This window comes from Syngnathus leptorhynchus, chromosome 4 (genome assembly GCF_054491065.1).
Source record: "Syngnathus leptorhynchus isolate UIUO chromosome 4, UIUO_Slep, whole genome shotgun sequence".
Lineage (NCBI taxonomy): Eukaryota > Metazoa > Chordata > Actinopteri > Syngnathiformes > Syngnathidae > Syngnathus > Syngnathus leptorhynchus.
In genome coordinates, this window is record NC_141198.1 from 16,755,902 (window position 1) to 16,775,051 (window position 19,150).

Genomic DNA, 19,150 nt, shown 5'->3' on the forward strand with positions numbered 1-19,150 from the left:
AAAGGCTAGGGCCGCAAAGGATTTTTATAGTGACGGTCACAGGAAGGACCTCTGGAATTAGGGTAGTGGACCTCATACAGCCAACAGAAAAAAGAAAAATAAGTTTTGGGAAATAATACCGTATTTACAGACAACAACAAAAAAAGTCCTCAAAGTTACAAGTGGCGGTTGCTGACTTAAGGTTGTGATATAATTTTACCTTGTTAAAAGTTCATTTTTCACTCATTAAAAGTCATTGCATACCAACTACAGAACTTGAATGAAGCTATCTGAAGATTTTGGATTTACAGTATACATTTCTTGTCATAGAAAATACAAAGACTCCAACTGGCTGATGTCTTTTATTCATTTCCACTTTGATCTTATAACATTTTTCTCTCCTTAGTTGTTAAGTACCCTTGTTGTTTTGCCAGTCTGCTCCGTCATTTTCCCACTGCCCCGAAAACTTCACATTCAATGGATGGGTCGTTTTTCTTGTACACTTTGTATTGACATGCCACTTTGTCCAAGACAGACTCGCAGTCCTCGGGGATCTGCACGGGAACGCTGTACCTGCAAAGAAGCAGTCCACATCAAATCAACAACTTTCTTACGGAGGAAAATAAAAGCGATCCTTCAACTTACGCGGAGCAACAACTGCTGCAGGTACAATCCATGCACTCACTGTTTCTCCAAGACGAACCTACCGCGTGCCACTCATTGCCAGTCGGATCCAGGCACTGGGTTGCACCTGCATGGATAGAAAGATTGCCAGCATGTTTTGGGGAAAACGATGGACATGACTTTACAGTATTCTCTTTACCTGGTGCCACTTGAATTGGATAGCAGAGGCCATTTACCAGTGGCAGCACCGCACACAGCAGAAAAGCCAGACACAGATATGTTCTCTGAGGAAAACAAGATTTTCACAAACAGAGCTAAAGGTTCATTAAATGGGTTAAAAAAATGAATCAAACACACAAGTTAGACTTACCATCGTGGCAATAGAAGTCAAACAGAGGCTCGAGTACCAAACGTGAAGGACAGCTGAAGATTTATATAGGGCCAAGTTGGGGGTGTTTCTGGTCACCACTTCTTTATGTCAACATCGACCGAGTCACGTGTTTGGCCATAACATACATACTTCTGGACTTTAAAAAGCAGAATCAAAGTTCCCTGGCAAAAAAGATTCATCTGTACGGGAATTGTCAATATACCACTCATGTAGTTAAATGTAGGGAAGTCAAAGTAAAAGTTTTTACAATAAATAAAGAAATATTATATATATATATATATATATATATATATATATATATATATATATATATATATATATATATATATATATATATATATATATATATATATATATATATATATTTTTTTTTTTTTATTTTATTTTATTTTATTTATTTATTTATTTTTTCCTTATGATGGGAATGTCAAGGTTGAAGGTCATGAACAAATAAAAGCAGTTCCAGTCAGCCTGCTTTTATTGAACGCACAAAATTCAGATTTTATTTGGTGAATCAATGAGGGCTGGTCTGATATGGATTTTTTGGAGTCTGATTCCGATAATTTGGAGAGCAAACATCTGAGAACTAGTTCACTGGATTATTATATATATATATATATATATATATATATATATATATATATATATATATATATATATATATATATATATATATAGCTTCATTCAAGTTCTGTAGTTGGTATGCGATGACTTTTACTAAGTGAAAAAGGAACTTTTAACAAGGTAAAATTATACCACAACTTTAAGTCAGCAACCGCCACTTGGAACTTTGAGGAATTTTTTGTTGTCTCAAAATACGGTATTATTTCCAAAAATTTTGTACGCCGTGTGATTTATTTATATTTTTTAATTCTGTTGACTGTATTGACAGAAAGAGGTTCACTACCCGAATTCCAAAGGCCCTTCCTGTGACCATCACTATAAAAATCCTTTACATATAAAACAACAAAATTGCAATAACTGCATTAACCGTCAAAGTGAAGTCTAATTGTAGTCTTGAAACAAATCTGAATAGGGAAAATCATTGCAATAAAATAATGCAAACTGCTACCGCTATTGTTGGGGAGCCTGAGGACGTGAAGGACAGCTGAAGATTTATATAGGGCCAAGTTGGGGGGGTTTCTGGTAGACCACTTCTTTATGTCAACATGACCGAGTCACGTGTTTGGCCATAACATACAAACTTCTGGACTTTAAAAAGCAGAATCAAAATTCCTTGGCAAAAAAGATTCACATATATAGATATAACACTCATGTAGTTAAATGTAGGGAAGTCAAAGCAAAACGTTTTTACAATAAATAAATAAATATTATAAATATATATATATATATTTTTTTTTTCTTATGATGGGAATGTCAAGGTTGAAGGTCATGAACAAATAAAAGCAGTTCCAGTCAGCCTGCTTTTATTGAACGCACAAAATTCACATTTTATTTGGTGAATCAATGAGGGCTGGTCTGATATGGACTTTTAGGAGTCTGATTCCGATCATTTGGAGAGCAAACTTCTGAGAACTAGTTGACTGGATTATTATATATAGAGAGGACTGGATGATAAGATATATATATATATGTGTGTGTGTGTGTGTGTGTGTGTGTGTGTGTGTGTGTGTGTGTGTGTGTGTGTGTGTGTGTGTGTGTGTGTGTGTGTGTGTGTGTGTGTGTGTGTGTGTGTGTGTGTGTACACTGGAGCCCCTTGTGTGTGTACAGTGGAGCCCCGGTTTTCGAACGTCCCTGTTCTCGAACAAATCGGTATTCAAACAAAAAATATAAATGTATGTAAATATATGTATCAAAGTTTCTTCTATTTCATGACTTTTTTTTTAGTGGCACCAATTTATTTTTTCAACCTAGTGCTTAGTTGAGTGGCAATTCCACTCTCCGCCACTAGATGCTGGTATTTCTGTGGAAGAGCATTTATTTGTTCTACATCATGCCATATATTGTTAGCAGAAGTATCTAGGTAAATCTTAACTACATGAGTGTTATATCTATATATGTGAATCTTTTTTGCCAAGGAACTTTGATTCTGCTTTTTAAAGTCCAGAAGTATGTATGTTATGGCCAAACACGTGACTCGGTCGATGTTGACATAAAGAAGTGGTGACCAGAAACACCCCCAACTTGGCCCGATATAAATCTTCAGCTGTCCTTCACGTTTGGTACTCGAGCCTCTGTTTGACTTCTATTGCCACGATGGTAAATTTAACTTGTGTGTTTGATTCATTTTTTTAACCCATTTAATAAACCTTATGCTCTGTTTGTGAAAATCTTGTTTTCTTCAGAGAACATATCTGTGTCTGGCTTTTCTGCTGTGTGCGGTGCTGCCACTGGTAAATGGCCTCTGCTATCGAATTCAAGTGACACCAGGTAAAGAGAATACTGTAAAGTCATGTCCATCGTTTTCCCCCAAACATGCTGGCATTCTTTCTATCCATGCAGGTGCAACAGAGTGCCTGGATCCGACTGGCAATGTGTGGCACGCGGTAGGTTCGTCTTGGAGTAACAGTGAGTGCATGCGTTGCACCTGCAGCGGTTGTTGCTCCTCGTAAGTTGAAGGATCTCGTTTATTTTCTTCCGAATGTTTTGATCTCTGTAGGAAAGTTGTTTATTTGATGTGGACTGCTTCTTTGCAGGTACGGCGTTCCCATTCAGGTCCCCGAGGACTGCGAGTCTGTATTCGACAAACTAGAGTGTGAATACAAAGTGCACAAGAAAAACGACTCATCGATTTCATGTGAAGGTTGGTTCGAATTTTGGGAAGGATATTGACGGAGCAGACTTGCAAAACAACAAGGCCACTTAACAACTAAGGAGAGAAAAATGTCATGAGATCAAAGTGGAAATGAATAAAACGCATCAGCCAGTTGGAGTCTTTGTATTTTCTATGACAAGAAATGTATACTGTAAATCCAAAATCTTCAGATAGCTTCATTCGAGTTCTGTAGTTGGTATGCAATGACTTTTAATGAGTGAAAAATGAACTTTTAACAAGGTAAAATTATACCACAACTTTAAGTCAGCAACCACCACTTGGAACTTTGAGGACTTTTTTGTTGTCTCAAAATACGGTATTATTTCCAAAAACTTTGTACGGCGTGTGATTTAAAAAAAAAAAAAAATTCTGTTGACTGTATTGACAGAAAGACGTTCACTACCCGAATTCCAAAGGTCCTACCTGTGACCGTCACTATAAAAACCCTTTACATATAAAACAACATAACATGTAAAACAACAAAATTGCAATAACTGCATTAACCATCAAAGTGAAGTCTAACTGTCGTCTTGAAAGAAATCTGAATCAGGAAAAACATTGCAATAAAATAATGCAGACTTGGGGAGCCTGAGGACTGGCTCGGATGGTTATGCTCTTTTCGCCCCCGGGTGTCGGTCAGAACACAGGAGGGAAGACGTCTAAGGGCATGTTCAAGGCATGTTTTTTTGTTTTGTTTTTAAAAGCCAGCTTGCCAAGAACAATAATGTGTACCCGTATGAACGGAACATGCATGTGGTTTATGTGTCAGCAGCCTGCGTGTCGTCTTTGCCACCTCAGTGTTCGACGACATGCATTTTGGCCTATTTTTCTTATGATGGGAATGTCAAGGTTGAAGGTCATGAACAAATAAAAGCAGTTCCAGTCAGCCTGCTTTTATTGAACGCACAAAATCCACATTTTATTTGGTGACTCAATGAGGGCTGGTCTGATATGGATTTTTTGGAGTCTGATTTCGAGAATTTGAAGAGCAAACATCTGAAAACTAGTTCACTGGATTATTATATATATATAGCTTCATTCAAGTTCTGTAGTTGGTATGCAATGACTTTTACTAAGTGAAAAAGGAACTTTTAACAAGGTAAAATTATACCACAACTTTAAGTCAGCAACCACCACTTGGAACTTTGAGGACTTTTTTGTTGTTGTCTGTAAATACAGTATTATTTCCCAAAACTTTTTTTTTTTTTTTCTGTTGGCTGTATGAGGTCCACTACCATAATTCCAAAGGTCCTTCCTGTGACCGTCACTATAAAAATCCTTTGCAGCCCTAGCCTGTCTTAGATGAGACCTACCTACTGCAACAATGGTAAACCAAACATTTTGGGAGGCTTGTTTTTCTTTTTAACAATTATATATATACACTTTTCAGTTTTTATTCAAATTTTAAAATGAATTCCATTCTGTAGTGATTCAGTCAAAAAAAAAAATCTTTTTGTTTGCGCTTTTTGCTTTTAAATATATTTGGGTTGCAAATGTCTTCAGTTGTTGTTTATTTTTTAATCTATTAAAGATGTGCTTTTTGATGTGTGGAGCACACTGAGTTGCTTTAACGACTTTGCTGATACTGATTCAAAAACCTTTTTAGACATCATACCTGTTTCTGGCTTTGCTGCTGTGTGTCCTGCTGCCACAGTCAAACGGTTCTTGCTGGGGCCGGGATCTCCAACCAGGTAAAAAACATTATTTATCGATTGATTTTTACGTGCCATTTTGTGAATGGAAACAATTCAGCATGTATAGTTTGGCAAATGTTGCTTGTAACCACGTACTGCAGGTGCAACCCATTGCCTGGATGAAGTCGATAACAAATGGTACCCGGTTGGCTCTTCTTGGAGAAACAGTGATTGCATGGATTGTTCCTGCAGCGGGTGTTGCTCTGGGTAAATTGATAGGTCACAAGTTTTTTGAGTGTTTTTATCTGTGCAGAGCTTGATGTTGTTGAGCGTGTGTTCTGTTTATTTGCAGGTATAGCACTCCCACAAGGTTCCCTGATGACTGCGTATCTGTTTTCGACAAAGCGGCATGTCAATACAGAGTTCATAAGAAAGATGACCCATCTATTGAATGTCCAGTTTTAGCTGGAGTAGTGAAGTGACATATAAACGATATCCCACGCTAAAAAAATAAACCCAAAAAAAATGGCTCATGTAATACAATAATTTTGCATGGAAGAATCAGATGTGATGTATTTTCGCAAGGGCATGGAAATGAATAAAAATCAAAGTCTGCTTTATTGTCAATTTCTTCACATGTCAAGACACACAAAGAGATTAAAATTTTGATTCCTACTATCCCACGGTGACAAGACATATTACATATTATATATATGTTATTATTATTATTATTATTATATCATATTATTATTATTTTTGATTTTGTGGTTGTGTATATTATTTCGCCTAATTTGGAATTGCGGTTTGTAGTCCCTGGAACTTTTGTGAAAAACCTTGTACCTGTATTGACAGAAGTCCTGTGCAGAATTAATTTTGTGTGAAAGAGACTATCTATATGGTGGTCTTAAGGTAACCTTGAATTTTTGTTTGTTTGCTCCGAACCCAGTGTCTTTGACTGGAAGTTTAGGGGAAAAAAACAAAAAAAGGGGTTAAGGTGAAATATAAACACACTACTTACTGTAAGAGCTGGTGCTGGGTTAATGTGTAGTAAGAGCTATTTTGACTTGATCTTTATCTAGTCTATTAAGATCCGCTAGGTGTCAGTATTGCTCTCTGTAAAATGTATCTTGAAAGATGATGACTAATTATCTGTTATAACGTGATGTTGAGATTTTTTTTCCCTCTCTGGTGGTACAGCAATATTATTTAGTTCTGATAAAGATCGTCCGTATTAAAAATTAACTATTTTTTTTTTGGATCGACAAAACACTCCACAATGACAAAATGAAGTTATGTGTTTTCATTTCACGTGAATACAAGCGCATAAATATACCTAACTGTAATTATCGTGTCCAGTCGGTGTTGTAATCACGCATGCGCAATAGCTATTATGATTTAAAAAAAAAAATCTTTCTTTTCTTACTCCAAGTGTGGAACGCCCTCCTGCTTACTGCTCGTGCTTTGCCACTCCAAGTTGTGTGAATACATATTGTCTAGCATGCTTTGTCGTTTACCATAAAGCTAGATTTCGAACACGCATTTTTAATCGCGCTTTTATTTCCCCTGCTTTACGCGTTCATTTTCACCGCGAATGGGGTGTTGTTGCTGGGAGACCATCCTGACTCGCCTCCCCTGTTAGCATCATTAGCTGGCGGCTACGATGTGCTGCAGGCGGCGGAGACTTTTCTACGCAGCGGCCCACTGGAAAGCAAGGCGGGTTCTTGGTTGATTATTAACCCCGGTTGGACGGAAGGGTGACTTGGATCTCTACATTGAAGGTAAAACGGACGAACATAAAAAAAAATAATAATAATAATAATACACGCTAACAAGCCAGCGTTGTAGTTAGCATTAGCATATGATGCACGTTTGCTTTTCCCAATAAGGCTGCTAGCTAATTGCTGTATCGTCGCTTATAATTCCACATCTACGTTTCAGAATTCAAGGAACCACAAATGACTACAAGTATATTTGTATTAATTTGTTAGCAATGACAGTCTGCTGGTCCACGCTAGCGTTGGGCCGTTCATGGTAACATTTACGCTACAGGTAATGCAACTTGGTAAGACATTTGCGGGAGGGACGGTCCTAATGTGTCCTAAATTAGGAACAGTGTACCCTAAAGAAACGCTGCACTGCATCACAGCGTTTTCTGTCCTATACTATTCACAAGTAGATTCATAAACTTGAAACTTTACAGCAATGTTTCATTAGAATAACCAATATCTTTGTTGTCCTCCCAAAGGATGGCTGTTGATTTGTGTACGGGGGACGGTACCAGGAGGAAAGTGGACATGACTGGGTCTGCAGAAGGCTCCATGGATGTCATCCCCATGGAAATGTATGACTCTGCCAGAGCCAAAATAGCGGCCAACCTGCGGTGGCTATTTGCTAAATCCTACGGCATCGGTGAGTAATTTATTTTCCAGCCATATAACAAAATGTAATTGGCATGTGGATTGTGTTGTCACTTTTATTTTTCACCAGTGACTTGTCAGTCTATCCTCGTGGGTTAAAAACTGCACTATAATAGAACAAATACAAGCGGAACTCGTTTTCACTGCAGAATATGTTCTCGGGTGAAACATTGACATCAAGAGTCCAAGAGATGAAGGAAGTAGCTACGCACTTGAGCTAATGAGAATTCCTTCTTAAACATACACTGCCAACCATTTTCAGACTTGTGTTATGGCCAGTGGAATTTCATCGAAATCAGGTTAAGTATTACATAACAATTGGACTTTAATACGGTGTAATTAAATCGGGGGGAAAAAAAATCTATCTTTGGGCAAATGAAGCTGCTCAACCATCCTGTTTGTCACATGAACACAAAACATCAATTGATCACAATTGCCGCCTCAACACAAATTTCTCTTCCAGGAGTGGCAAGGCGCACTATTAGCTTATCGTCACATACATTCCAGTCGCACTATTAGCTTATTGTCTCATACATTCCGGTCGTAATGGAAAAGAGACCTTTTGTGAGAATGACTCGGCATACTTTTCCTGAGCCGTTCTTGACATAACACATGAACCAACTTGAGTGCTTGGCAGTTTTTTTTTTCCAGTCAGCAGCAGGGAGCAAAGTTGCAGGATTAACATCTCACTGTATCAACATTGTTTTACTCCTAGAATACTTTCCGTTCTTAATTCAGTTGGGCACTCGTACAGTAAATATTTACATTTTTGGTTCCAAGCACCCTATAGATGATTTTTTTTTTTTATTTCCCTCTCAAAGGTAGCCATCTGTTCATCTCGCCATCAATTAGCGTCTCTTTTGAGTGTGGAAACTGCGGCCCGTGGCTAATGATGCAGACGGGTGATTTTGTTCAGATAGAGCACAAAAAGCCTACGGGACCCCTTGGCGCTCCGACAAGGAGCCTGGTCTCCTTTGGGAACTGAATGCACAAGGCTCCGTTTACTTTGACACATTGGCTCATGTGGCGTTTGTTAATGTCATTAGTTAGTAGTTACCATTACCACGCCGCTCGTTTTCTTGACACAGCTGAGCGACATCTCATTCAGCAAAAAATGCTTTCCGTGTATAATTTAGCGCCGACGACGACGCTGGAGGTCGTGCGGCGTTCGAGGACAAACGGTGTGTCGGCGGTGTTTGTGTACTCGTGTTGTGTGGCCGCACAGCTGCTCCCAAGCCTGAGTGGCGGACAGCCCGGCATGGTGTCAAGCGCGGCGTTGCACCTGTCGCACTCAAAGCCTTCCGCCCTGCTTGCGCTACTTAATACGGTTGGCTAACGCTAATGTAGCTCAGATCACACTCCGCCCCATCCCAGTTAGCGGCCGCAGCCCAGCGTCGTCCTAATGGGATTAGAAAGGGGAGAGAGTGCAGCTGCCACACATTGTCTTTGTCTGTGGAATCAAGTCAAAATGTTTGGTGGATAGGGAACAAATCTTCCAAAAAGCTCCTGACTGTTAGTTTACCTTTTAAAAAAATATATCGATTGCCGGGTTGCATTAGCCAAAGTGATGCTTCGATACAGCAGTACGCATTTGTTTCATTTCAAAAGATGCACAGCTGTTTGGGTTCCTAGTTAGATTTTTAGCTGGATGGTATTTCGTTTCGTTTTTGTGAATGTGAGCCAGCCGACAGCTTCTTTCCCCGTCCGAGCGGAACACCTCGCACACACTCACTTGGTGTGAAAGCAGATTTGGTGGAACAACTTCATTTATCCCTCCACTGTTCTATTGTTAAACACAATTTTATAAATGCTTTTTCCCCCCCAAATCTGTTTTGAGCTTCAATGTTTAGTTTAACCGTTTGGTTTTGGCATGGCCAAGTCCAGTGCTTTGTTCTAGCTCCTTATAAGGTTGCCATGTCTGGATTTTGTGTGACTTCACATCCACAGAATGGATTCTTGTGTCAAGGATATTTTTATTTTTATTTTTTTAAATTGCGTAGCTCTGTTTCAACTTTCACAAGCGAATATTTGCACTGAGTAACTTTGGTCTGGTAATTACAGATCATATACCAGAGGATTTGCGGGATCCCTTCTACACGGACCAGTACGACCAGGAACACATCAAACCCCCCGTCCTCCGCCTGCTGCTGTCCTGCGAGCTTTACTGTCGCGTCTGCGCCCTCATCCTCAAGACGGAGCAGGCCGCGTCCCTCCAGTCGCACCGCTCCGTCATCCAGTCTCTGGAAAGAAAGGGCATTTATGTCGTGGAGAGCGATGACACGGCAGTTACGGAGGAGGACCTGGCTGGTTTGCCCATTAAAATGGTGAGTGGCGAAAGACTTGGTGACAAAGATTTCCAGCCGTGTGTAACGGCAGGATATGTTATGTATCTTAACGTGTATCGGAACAAGCTCAAGTTAGTCTGCGGTGGTTCCACGTTGACCGCCAGCTTTCAGTGCTCTTCCTTCCCGTTTGTTCCCATGGAAACCGATGTTGGTCTGTTTTTCCTGCTCGCGGCATGATGTAACACTCCACAAAGCCCAGCAAGGGGATGGAAAATCCTATGCAGGACAGCGCTTAAAGCCCCTCCCAATTTGCTGACTCCATGTAGCATTTTCATAGGAACCTACTAAAAGACACCCTGAGCTTCTCCTGCATCACCCTCTGTCAGCGTTTTTCAATCCTTGTAAGCCTTCTGCAATTTCTGATGGGCTCCCCTCGTCCTCTTTCAGAGCGCCCACATCCCCATGATCGATGCCCTGATGATGGCCTACACGGTGGAGATGATCAGCATTGAGAAGGTCGTAGCTTCTGTGGAGCGCTTCTCCACCTTCCAACCCTCCAAGGAGCTTCCCTTTGACTTGGAGGATGCCATGGTCTTCTGGATCAATAAGGTAGAAACGAGCGGGGTTGTTCCTGGATCTAAGCACAGGTTTCTAAACAGGCGTAGAATAAATAATACACAGAATCTGGTTGGAAATCTGAGTATGGAAAAAAAAAAAAAAAAAAATCTGTCAAAATCATGCCAACAATTTCCAATGTGTGCAGGTAAACACTAAAATGAGGGAAATTAGCGAAAAGGAGCACAAAGTCAAGCACCACCTTCTGGAGTCTCCCAGTCACCAAAAGGTAAACAAGGTCTCCTGAATTGGGGGGGGGGGGGGTGGTTCCTCGTTTTGTGGCTCCTCAACTTTGCTTGTGTGACCTCTGACCCTTTCCTGTGTTTCTCTGTTCAAATTGGATGCAGCCAGCGCCATCCAGTCTTGTGTCTAATACCTCTGACCTATTAATATCTCTGCTCCTGTTCCCCATCTATCCCTTCCTCTCCTTCTCTTATCCTTGCAAACTGGATAGTCTCCCTCCAAATGGTATTGGAAGCTTGTCCCTGTAAGTTGGAAGTCCCCCCTCCTCCCTCCCCCATGCACGCATAGTTTTGTGTTGATGTGTGCGCACACCTCACTGAGGCTTGTTCACGCTCACTCTATGCTGCTTTTTAGCCAAGGGGGGGTCCAAAGCCAATAAAACCTCCTTGTTCTTCCCTTTTAAAAAAAATAAAAATAAATTCAACATGTATTTTACAAACCCTGTTGATGTTTGTCGTCTTGTATTTGCTTCAGTAAAGTCAGATGAAAGTCATTGCTGGCACATCCCCTTTTCTTTGCAGTGCACCCTTGCTCTCACTTTTTCTTTTTTTTTTTTCCCTGATCATAATTCATCTACTCCGACACAGCTACGCGATTTAAAAAACCGCTCGCTACGAATCACCCGGCTGCTTTGATTCCAATATTGAAGCAAACCTAATGTCTGTGCTTTTTTGTCTTTCCACCCATCACGTGGACGTGCGTATTTACAACAATAAGCAGTCGGCGAGAAGTTCCTCGGTTCTGCTCTTTGTATCCAAAAAGTGCCGTCTTGCTGTATGCTGAGCCAAACATGTATACACATGCAAATTGGGTCTTTTTGTGTCGTTTTACATCAATAGACTCTTGATCCCCCTCATCTGCCCTCGTTCCGCTGGTTTTCCTACGCCTCCATCACTGACCAAAGGCTTCCTTCCGGCTCTTTTTTTTTTTATTGGCTGCTTTAACACCTCCCATCCCACCATCAGCAAATCGCTTTCTTCGGGGTTCTCCCTAAACCGATGCCACAGGGCTTTTTGCATTTAACCGCATCCTGATATTTCCATTTTCTATCAATACACAACTTGTGCTCTGCAAGGGAGAACCTCTGGTTGGATGTTTGAAAGGCATCAAACATCCTTGAGTCAAACGTGGCGCTATTTGTCTCTGATTGGATTTTGGCCGTCTTATGTTCAGGTACGCTATCGTCGGGAGCACGCGTCTGGCCGCCATCTTCCCTTCTTCCCGCTGCTGGAAGATTTGATGAGGGATGTCTGCGACGGAGCTGCGTTGCTCACCGTTGTCCACTTCTACTGCCCGGACCTCATGAAGCTGGAAGGTATTTGGCGACATGAACAATTTGTGTCTTAATTGATTTATTTTTTTAATTTTCTGGTTGATCTGCTCTTTTCCCGCCTGTTCAGACATTTGCCTGAAGGAAGTTCCCTCCATGGCCGATAGCCTGTATAACATCCAACTGCTCAGAGAGTTTGCCAATGAGTATCTGAATAAAAGTTTCTATCTGACGACCGAAGACATCCTCTACTCTCCTCCTGTGCTCAAGGTAGAGCGGCTCGCCGTTTTAGTCGCGCGATAAAAGGAGTCAAAATGGCCGCCGCCTTTAATCGCCGCTTCTTTACGCAGCACAACGTGATGGTTTTCATTGCTGAACTCTTCTGGTGGTTTGAAACTGTCAAGCCGGAATTTGTCCTACCCAGGGATCTGCAAGAGTCGAAAGATGGTAAGTGTTTTGGATGTGATCGATGATAACAAAAAGAAACCTTGACTTTGAACTTTACGAATGAGAGTCGACAACGAACTTATGTTCTTGTCTATTCCTGTAGCTCGAGCCATTGCTCAGCCAAAGAGTTCTCGTCCCTCAGTGCCCATCTCCAACGCCACCAAGCGGAGCTTCCTGGCCAGTCCCGGAATGTCGGAAAACCAGAGCGGCCCTGAAATGTGTAGCAGGTAAACCACATCAGGATTTGACTCGGCTCGAATGAGTGCAGTGAGGTTCCCATGGCCGGTGAGGTTTGCGTAACAACCTCCCTGGATCACTTTTCAGTCAAGATTGTTCACTATGTGCTTTTTTCACAAGTCTGGAATAATCTGATTTCTTTTTGTTTCGATTCAGCACTCTGGGCTCCTCATCCTTGATTATACTTTGTTCTTTATTTATTTGATTTTTTTCAGTCGTGGGCCATCCTTTAGTCCTTCCCATCCACTCTTGCCTTTGCGCCAGAGGCAACAGAAGCCTCAAGGAGACGACGGTGCCGGTAAAAGCATCGCCTTACAGCAACTGCCGAGCTCCGTCCGGAATGCACTTTGTACCGTTTCAAATCAATGTTATTTTCCTTTTAAGGTCTGAGGAACCGCTCCAACTCTTTGAGCCAGATGGATAGACAGGCCCGAGGTTCTGTTGCCGCTTGGCCCGACAAGAGGCAGCGGTAAAGAAAAATAATTCACAACGATCGAGTTTCTCAGTATCAGTTGTTTGGAATGGACATTTCTTTGTTTTTGTGTTCGTGAAAACTCGTCTTTTCCTTCCGCAGGCCAGTGTCCACCCTGGGCCCCTTTGTGTGCCATTCGGCCGCGGACAGCGATGCGGATGTCGCTTCCGGCGACAGCGTCAGCCTCGCCCGCTCGATAAGTAAAGACAGCCTCGCGTCCAACGTCCTCAACGTCACGCCCAAACACCAGACTTCGACTCATCAAGCCACGCTAGCCCAGATGCGCAGGGTCAACGGTCACGGCCTCTTGGGAAAAGTCAACCCGGATTACGAAGAAGAATCTCTGGCGGCGGCGGCCAGGACCGAGGTTGCGGCCGTCTCCAAACAACCTGAAGGAAGCCAAGCGTCGGCCGCCGTGAAACCGGAGTCAAAGTCCAAAGCTGCCGCCGACGGGTTTTACCTCGAACCGCTGATGCCTGCTGCGCTGAAACCGGCCAAAGAGAAGTCTGTATGCCTGAACAAGGAGGAGGAGAGTGGAGAGGTGCCCCAGTCCTCAGGAAGGGGCTTTTCACGCAGGGGAGATGGATCTTCTCCCGCAGTTCATAAGAAAGCTGCCCTCAGCCTCACCAAAACATTTAACGCCTCGGCCGATGAGCCCGACTTCCCAGACGAGCCTCATCAGGCTCAGGCGGGTTTCACACACATCGCCACCAGCGGTGCGGAGCCGTCGACAAAAGAGCCCGGTGCGGGGTTCTACCTGCATTCAGATTCCGATGAGCCCAAGCCTTGCCCGAGCCTTGACGCGGACCTCGAAGACCTGGACGAAGAGGATGAGGATTTGGATGAGGCTGTTACGGCCAAAGAGCTAGCTTGGCCGAGGAAAAGCTTTAATGGGGACGATGAAGAAGAATCCGCCAAACTCCAGGAGGACATGAATGTCAAGGAGCACGAGGACAAAGACATGAATGGCTGCAGCGGTCGCTCCAGCCCCTGCCTTAGCGTTTACTCGCAGGCCAGCAGCGTGGCCAGCGGAAGCGTGCGCATGACCTCTTTCGCCGAGCGTAAAGCCCAACAGCAGCGCTTCGGCAGCAACCACGACCTCCGCTCCAGTGCCTCCAGCTCGCAAAGGACCACGCCGGACGGCTCCGAGTGCAGCGGGCCCCTGTCGTCTTCTTGGCGATTCAAAAGAGACCAGAGTCCTTCGTCACCCCTGGGAGGTTGCAATCGTGACGGGAGCGGCGGCGCCACCGTCCTGGCGTCGGAAATGATCCAGCTCCGCATGCAGCTGGAGGAGAAGCGCCGCGCCATCGAGCATCAAAAGAAGAAGATGGAAGTTTTGTCAGCCCGCCAGAGGCAGAAGCTGGGTAAGGCTGCGTTCCTGCATATAGTGAAGAAGGGCGGCGGGGGCAAGGGCGCCACGTTGCCCAACCCGCTCAAAGCCGACCCCTCCAAAGACCAGCCGCTCGCCGTGAAAGTCACGTCGTCGGCTAAAGACGATATGTGTGTTGATGCCCTGCGAAGTGACAAAGAGCCGGAGGGACCCGGCAGCCCCTCGGGTGCCTTAGAAGCAGACAAGAAGGGAAACAATGGCAGCTTTCACCAAGAAGAAGAGTTGGACCTCAACGAGTGCAACCGCTCCATCGAGCTGCTGCACGAAGCCATCGGCAGCATCCAGCAGCAGATGATGCAACTGTCGCTTCAGCAGGAATTGATGATGAAGCAGAATGTACTGTCCCCGCCAGGTGCTCCACCTCAGCCGCCGCACGCCGCCGACCAAAACAGCGACGCGAGAGCCGGAGACGCTTTACACTTTGTGGAACACCTCTCCGGCGCCGCCCCCACCAGGAAACCCCCCAAGCTGAGCTCAGGCCGGAGCTCCAGATCCAAGACGACGGAGCTGAAGGTCAGCAAAGAGCAGAGCCGGCACGCCGCCAAGACCTCCACCCCCTCCCACGGCGGGCCAGAGACACACACGCACCCGAGGCAATCGGCCGGGGGCAGGTCCCCCAGGAACGAGCATCCCGAGCCACACAGCCCCAGGAACCCTCCGGCGGGAGAGCCCACCCACAAAACGACCTCGAGCCACGCTCGGAGCGCCGCGTTCAAGCTTCACGACGATGCCAACGTGCGACTGCCCACCAGAGTGGACCTGAATGCTTTGTCACCTCCTGAAGTGTCCTTCGACGACTGCATGTCCAGCACCTTGAGAGACGCGCAACTCGACTCCTCAGACAGCTCAGGCAAAGAGAACATGACATCGGACGAAGCCCAACGCGGCAAAGGTCACCTGATCGAGGTGGATATGTCGGGGCTGAAGGACCTCGAGGGAGAAGAGGCTGCTGACGGAACAACTGACGATGGGGATGGAGAGCAGAAGTCTGTTATGGGCTTCTTCTTTAAGGTATTCATTCGCCTGCCTGAGTGAATGCAAAAAGTGAAATACACCAGAACCGTCTGGATGAAACGAAAATATGACTAGAGAACTACCAAAAGTGTTTGAAGAGAACAATTTTTTCTTCTTCATTTTATTCGCTGCCGTTCACGCAGTGCGTCTGTGATTTAATGGCCTCATTCCGTTGCAACCTTCCAGGATGAGCAGAAAGCAGAGGACGAGCTCGCCAAGAAGCGAGCGGCGTTCCTGCTGAAGCAGCAAAAGAAAGCGGAGGAGGCCCGTCTGCGCAAGCAGCAGCTGGAAGCCGAGTCGGAGCTGAAGCGCGACGAGGCCAGGTAAAATTCCTCGGCATCGCTATTGGCCTCGGCCCACGAAATGGCCGGCCGCCAGCCCGCCCATATGCGCTTAATCATCACCAGGCGGAAGGCTGAGGAGGATCGCCTGCGGAAGGAGGACGAGAAGACGCGGCGGGAGCTGATCAAGCAGGAATACCTGCGGAGGAAGCAGCAGGAGATCATTGAGGAGCAAGGTCTGGTCAAGCCCAAGACTCCCAAACCCAAACAGAAACACAGACCCAAGACCATCCTCAGGGAGGAGTCGTCCAGCGACAACGTCTCCAAGTGCTCTTCTTCCACACGTGAGACCGGCTCATGTTTCACCACATTCTGTTTTTCGTCCTTTTGGCATTTCACCAAACACCACACTGACCCCTGGTGGTGTGTCCTGTGCATTACATCATTATTTATTATTTCTCGATCACACACCCTTCCGCACCTTATTAGGCATGCCATCCAAACCGACTCAACTGGATTATTTCTATCTGAGCTCAGAACTTAATTGTTTCCACGGCCTCTTTTCGTTTTCTTTACAAGAAGACTTTTTAAACATTTGAGTTGAATCCACACTGAAGCTTTTAGACAAGCATGCCAAAAAAATACTCGTCTTTATCCCATTTTTAATTCGTTTGGGGTCAAAGTCGGCCCCCGAAGCTGAAATTTCAGTTTTCTCTCACAGCCGACAACCTGAGCACGGCCCAGTCCGGATCCAGTCTGTCGCTGGCCTCCGCTGCCACCAACGAGGCTGACAGCGTCAACTCCGGGGGTGCGGGCTCCCACCGGTAAGCCGGCTCCACCTCAGTTACATTTCCGCCTCCTTTCACGTCCTCACGCTACAGTCGTCGTATGTTTTAGCTGTGACTCCGTGGAGTCGTTCCCGGGAAGTCGCAACCACAGTCGGGCTGCCGAAAGGGACTGGGACAACGGCTCCACTGCGTCTTCCATCGCATCCTTGGCTGAGTACACCGGTGAGTCGATACTATTCTCTAGCCACTCTTTCTCATATGTTGATCATCTCAAATGTCTTGGCTCAGGCCCGAAACTTTTCAAGGAGCCGAGCTCCAAATCCAACAAGCCAATCATTCACAACGCCATCTCGCACTGCTGTCTGGCCGGAAAAGTCAACGAGCCGCAGAAGAATCAGATACTTGAGGTCAGTTCACTTCTTTCTCATTTTTATACTCCTTAAAGTGAAGATGTATGCACTGGATTTGATTTAACCAAGGCAAAACAATTGTGAGCAAATACATGTTCCAATGTGTCAAATTGCCGTAGTATAGCGCCCTCTACCGCTGAGGAGGACTCACACGCGACGTCAGCGTCTGCTGTTGTGTTACTTTTCTTTATAACCGAGCTCTCCCGCAGGAGCTGGAGAAATGCGAGTCCAATCACATGATGATCCTATTCCGCGACGGCGGCTGCCAGTTCCGGGCGCTTTACTCCTACTTCCCGGACACGGAGGAGATCCACAAGCTTACGGGCACGGGGCCCAAGAGCATCAGTAAGAAGATGATCGACAAGCTGTACAAGTACAACTCGGACCGCAAGCAGTTCACCGTCATCCCCACCAAGACCGTGTCGGTCAGCGTGGACGCTCTGACCATCCACAACCACCTGTGGCAGGCCAAGAGGAGCGCGGCGTCCAAGAAAAGCGGCAAATAGCAGCAGGAGGTCCACTGAGCATCCCCCCCCCCCCTCCCACACCCCAAATCATCTCGTACCATCTTGCTTTGTTTCCCACATTCAATGCTCGCCGGCGTGCGAGGTTTTACCGAGGAGAGCCCGCAGGACAAGTCGCTTGCCGAACAAGACGGACATTTCCTGGGTTGGCTTCTCGTGTGATGCGTTCAGGCGCATGCGTGGCTTACACGACTCCATATTTATCAGCTCTGCCACCGCACTGAAGACAAGATCTTCCTGTCTCATGGAATGATGGTGGCACTTCCCATCCCAGCAGAAAGTACTCAAAGCAAAACTGCTCCTTAGTTTTGTTAACAGGATATGGGGATTTGTTTGGCCTTGAACGCATTGTGGTACTTCTTGTCAAGCGATCAAACCGCCTTTTAAAATGCCCGCCGGTGGTTTACGTGTGGATAGCAAAGAAAAGACTTCAACAGCGGGAATTTTAATTACTTTTATTTATCCAAGCGTCCCTTGTTTTAGTAAGGGATGTCTATTAAGGGAAATAACCGATCTTTGGTGCAGACATAATGCTTTTTGGGTTTGTTTGTTTTTTTATCAAAGTTTTTTTTATTTTTTATTTTGGTTGTATTTTTTTTTTCCTCCAAGCGGCGTGCTGTCAAATTTGAGCTGATGTGCGTGTTTTCATCACAACAGATCTCTGATGTGTAGAGCGTAGTTGTGTCGTTTCTCCACCGGGCCACACAAAGACAAAAAGGTGCACGCACGCAGACACACACACACACACAAACACAATCATAGGAACACGTCACGCAATGTAAACCGCCGAGCGCCGCCATTAAAGAACATTCCTCCAAGGTTTGACCCACACTGCCACGTGATCTCGTCTGTCTCTAAAAGTGCTTCTTCACTCAACGGCAAACCATCACCAGCACTTTACATTTGTATGAAACACTCGAGAGGCCAAGAGGTCTCATACTACTGCAAGTGTTTGTCGTTAGCGTGTTATCAAAATGGATTGTATGGGCATGGGGGTCACCATTTGTGTTACACTGGTCTCCTTTTATTTTCATCCCGCTATTTGAGTTGTATGCTTTTGAGCTCATGCCATCTATTTATTTTGATACACTTAGCATGTTGAAATTGGATTAAAATCACATTTTTATTTTTATTCTTCTCATGGTTTATTTTGTCTATTTGCTTTTGTCACACACGCTTTGGAGCAAGGCTGCGGAACCTCCGGTGTGCCTCGTCATTTTGAACATTTGGTATTGGCTTGGGACGTGACTGAAAAGGTTCCCCATCCTTGCTTTTGTGGCTTTTCCTTTTTGGTTGTCTTCTCGTAATCTTGTTGCAGAAGCAAAACTTCTCTCCCTCCACTGGTCAACGCAG

General features: G+C 44.7%; 3 protein-coding genes and 1 long non-coding RNA gene across 4 annotated transcripts; 3 read left to right on the forward strand and 1 right to left on the reverse strand.

Moving 5' to 3' along the window:
- Nucleotides 1–322: 322 nt before the first annotated feature.
- LOC147058536 (small serum protein 2-like) lies at nucleotides 323–1,072 on the reverse strand. Its single transcript, XM_085910329.1, has 4 exons — nucleotides 974–1,072; nucleotides 803–887; nucleotides 625–730; nucleotides 323–552 (listed from the first exon to the last, which is right to left on the reverse strand). Exons 1-4 carry the CDS (start codon nucleotides 974–976, stop codon nucleotides 423–425), a joined length of 324 nt encoding a protein of 107 aa, XP_085766455.1. The 5' UTR covers nucleotides 977–1,072; the 3' UTR covers nucleotides 323–422.
- Nucleotides 1,073–3,123: 2,051 nt separating this feature from the next.
- Nucleotides 3,124–3,876, forward strand: LOC147058537 (uncharacterized). The gene is made up of 4 exons (XR_015065928.1): nucleotides 3,124–3,214; nucleotides 3,301–3,385; nucleotides 3,458–3,563; nucleotides 3,652–3,876. It is a non-coding gene; the product is annotated as an uncharacterized LOC147058537 (long non-coding RNA).
- A 1,155-nt stretch (nucleotides 3,877–5,031) lies between these two features.
- Nucleotides 5,032–6,017, forward strand: LOC147058538 (beta-microseminoprotein-like). The gene is made up of 4 exons (XM_085910378.1): nucleotides 5,032–5,097; nucleotides 5,377–5,461; nucleotides 5,566–5,671; nucleotides 5,757–6,017. Exons 1-4 carry the CDS (start codon nucleotides 5,095–5,097, stop codon nucleotides 5,884–5,886), a joined length of 324 nt encoding a protein of 107 aa, XP_085766504.1. The 5' UTR covers nucleotides 5,032–5,094; the 3' UTR covers nucleotides 5,887–6,017.
- An 821-nt stretch (nucleotides 6,018–6,838) lies between these two features.
- Nucleotides 6,839–18,929, forward strand: camsap1b (calmodulin regulated spectrin-associated protein 1b). The gene is made up of 18 exons (XM_085909814.1): nucleotides 6,839–7,182; nucleotides 7,650–7,813; nucleotides 9,883–10,145; nucleotides 10,554–10,715; nucleotides 10,870–10,950; nucleotides 12,138–12,279; nucleotides 12,365–12,504; nucleotides 12,585–12,681; nucleotides 12,785–12,908; nucleotides 13,134–13,216; nucleotides 13,303–13,387; nucleotides 13,493–15,791; nucleotides 15,981–16,117; nucleotides 16,202–16,419; nucleotides 16,797–16,899; nucleotides 16,973–17,085; nucleotides 17,152–17,270; nucleotides 17,483–18,929. The coding sequence occupies exons 2-18, from the start codon at nucleotides 7,651–7,653 to the stop codon at nucleotides 17,777–17,779; spliced, it is 4,626 nt and encodes a 1,541-aa protein (XP_085765940.1). The 5' UTR covers nucleotides 6,839–7,182; nucleotide 7,650; the 3' UTR covers nucleotides 17,780–18,929.
- The last annotated feature ends 221 nt before the right edge of the window (nucleotides 18,930–19,150 follow it).

Coding starts and splice junctions, on each gene's coding strand:
- LOC147058536 (XM_085910329.1), bottom strand. Junction 731..802: donor TCCAATTCAAGTGGCACCAG/GTAAAGAGAATA, acceptor CTATCCATGCAG/GTGCAACCCAGTGCCTGGAT. Junction 553..624: donor TGCAGCAGTTGTTGCTCCGC/GTAAGTTGAAGG, acceptor GCTTCTTTGCAG/GTACAGCGTTCCCGTGCAGA.
- LOC147058538 (XM_085910378.1), top strand. Junction 5,462..5,565: donor GGGCCGGGATCTCCAACCAG/GTAAAAAACATT, acceptor CACGTACTGCAG/GTGCAACCCATTGCCTGGAT. Junction 5,672..5,756: donor TGCAGCGGGTGTTGCTCTGG/GTAAATTGATAG, acceptor GTTTATTTGCAG/GTATAGCACTCCCACAAGGT.
- camsap1b (XM_085909814.1), top strand. CDS start 7,651: ATGGCTGTTGATTTGTGTACGGGGGACGGTACCAGGAGGAAAGTGGAC. Junction 10,951..12,137: donor AGTCTCCCAGTCACCAAAAG/GTAAACAAGGTC, acceptor TCTTATGTTCAG/GTACGCTATCGTCGGGAGCA. Junction 13,388..13,492: donor TGGCCCGACAAGAGGCAGCG/GTAAAGAAAAAT, acceptor TTCCTTCCGCAG/GCCAGTGTCCACCCTGGGCC.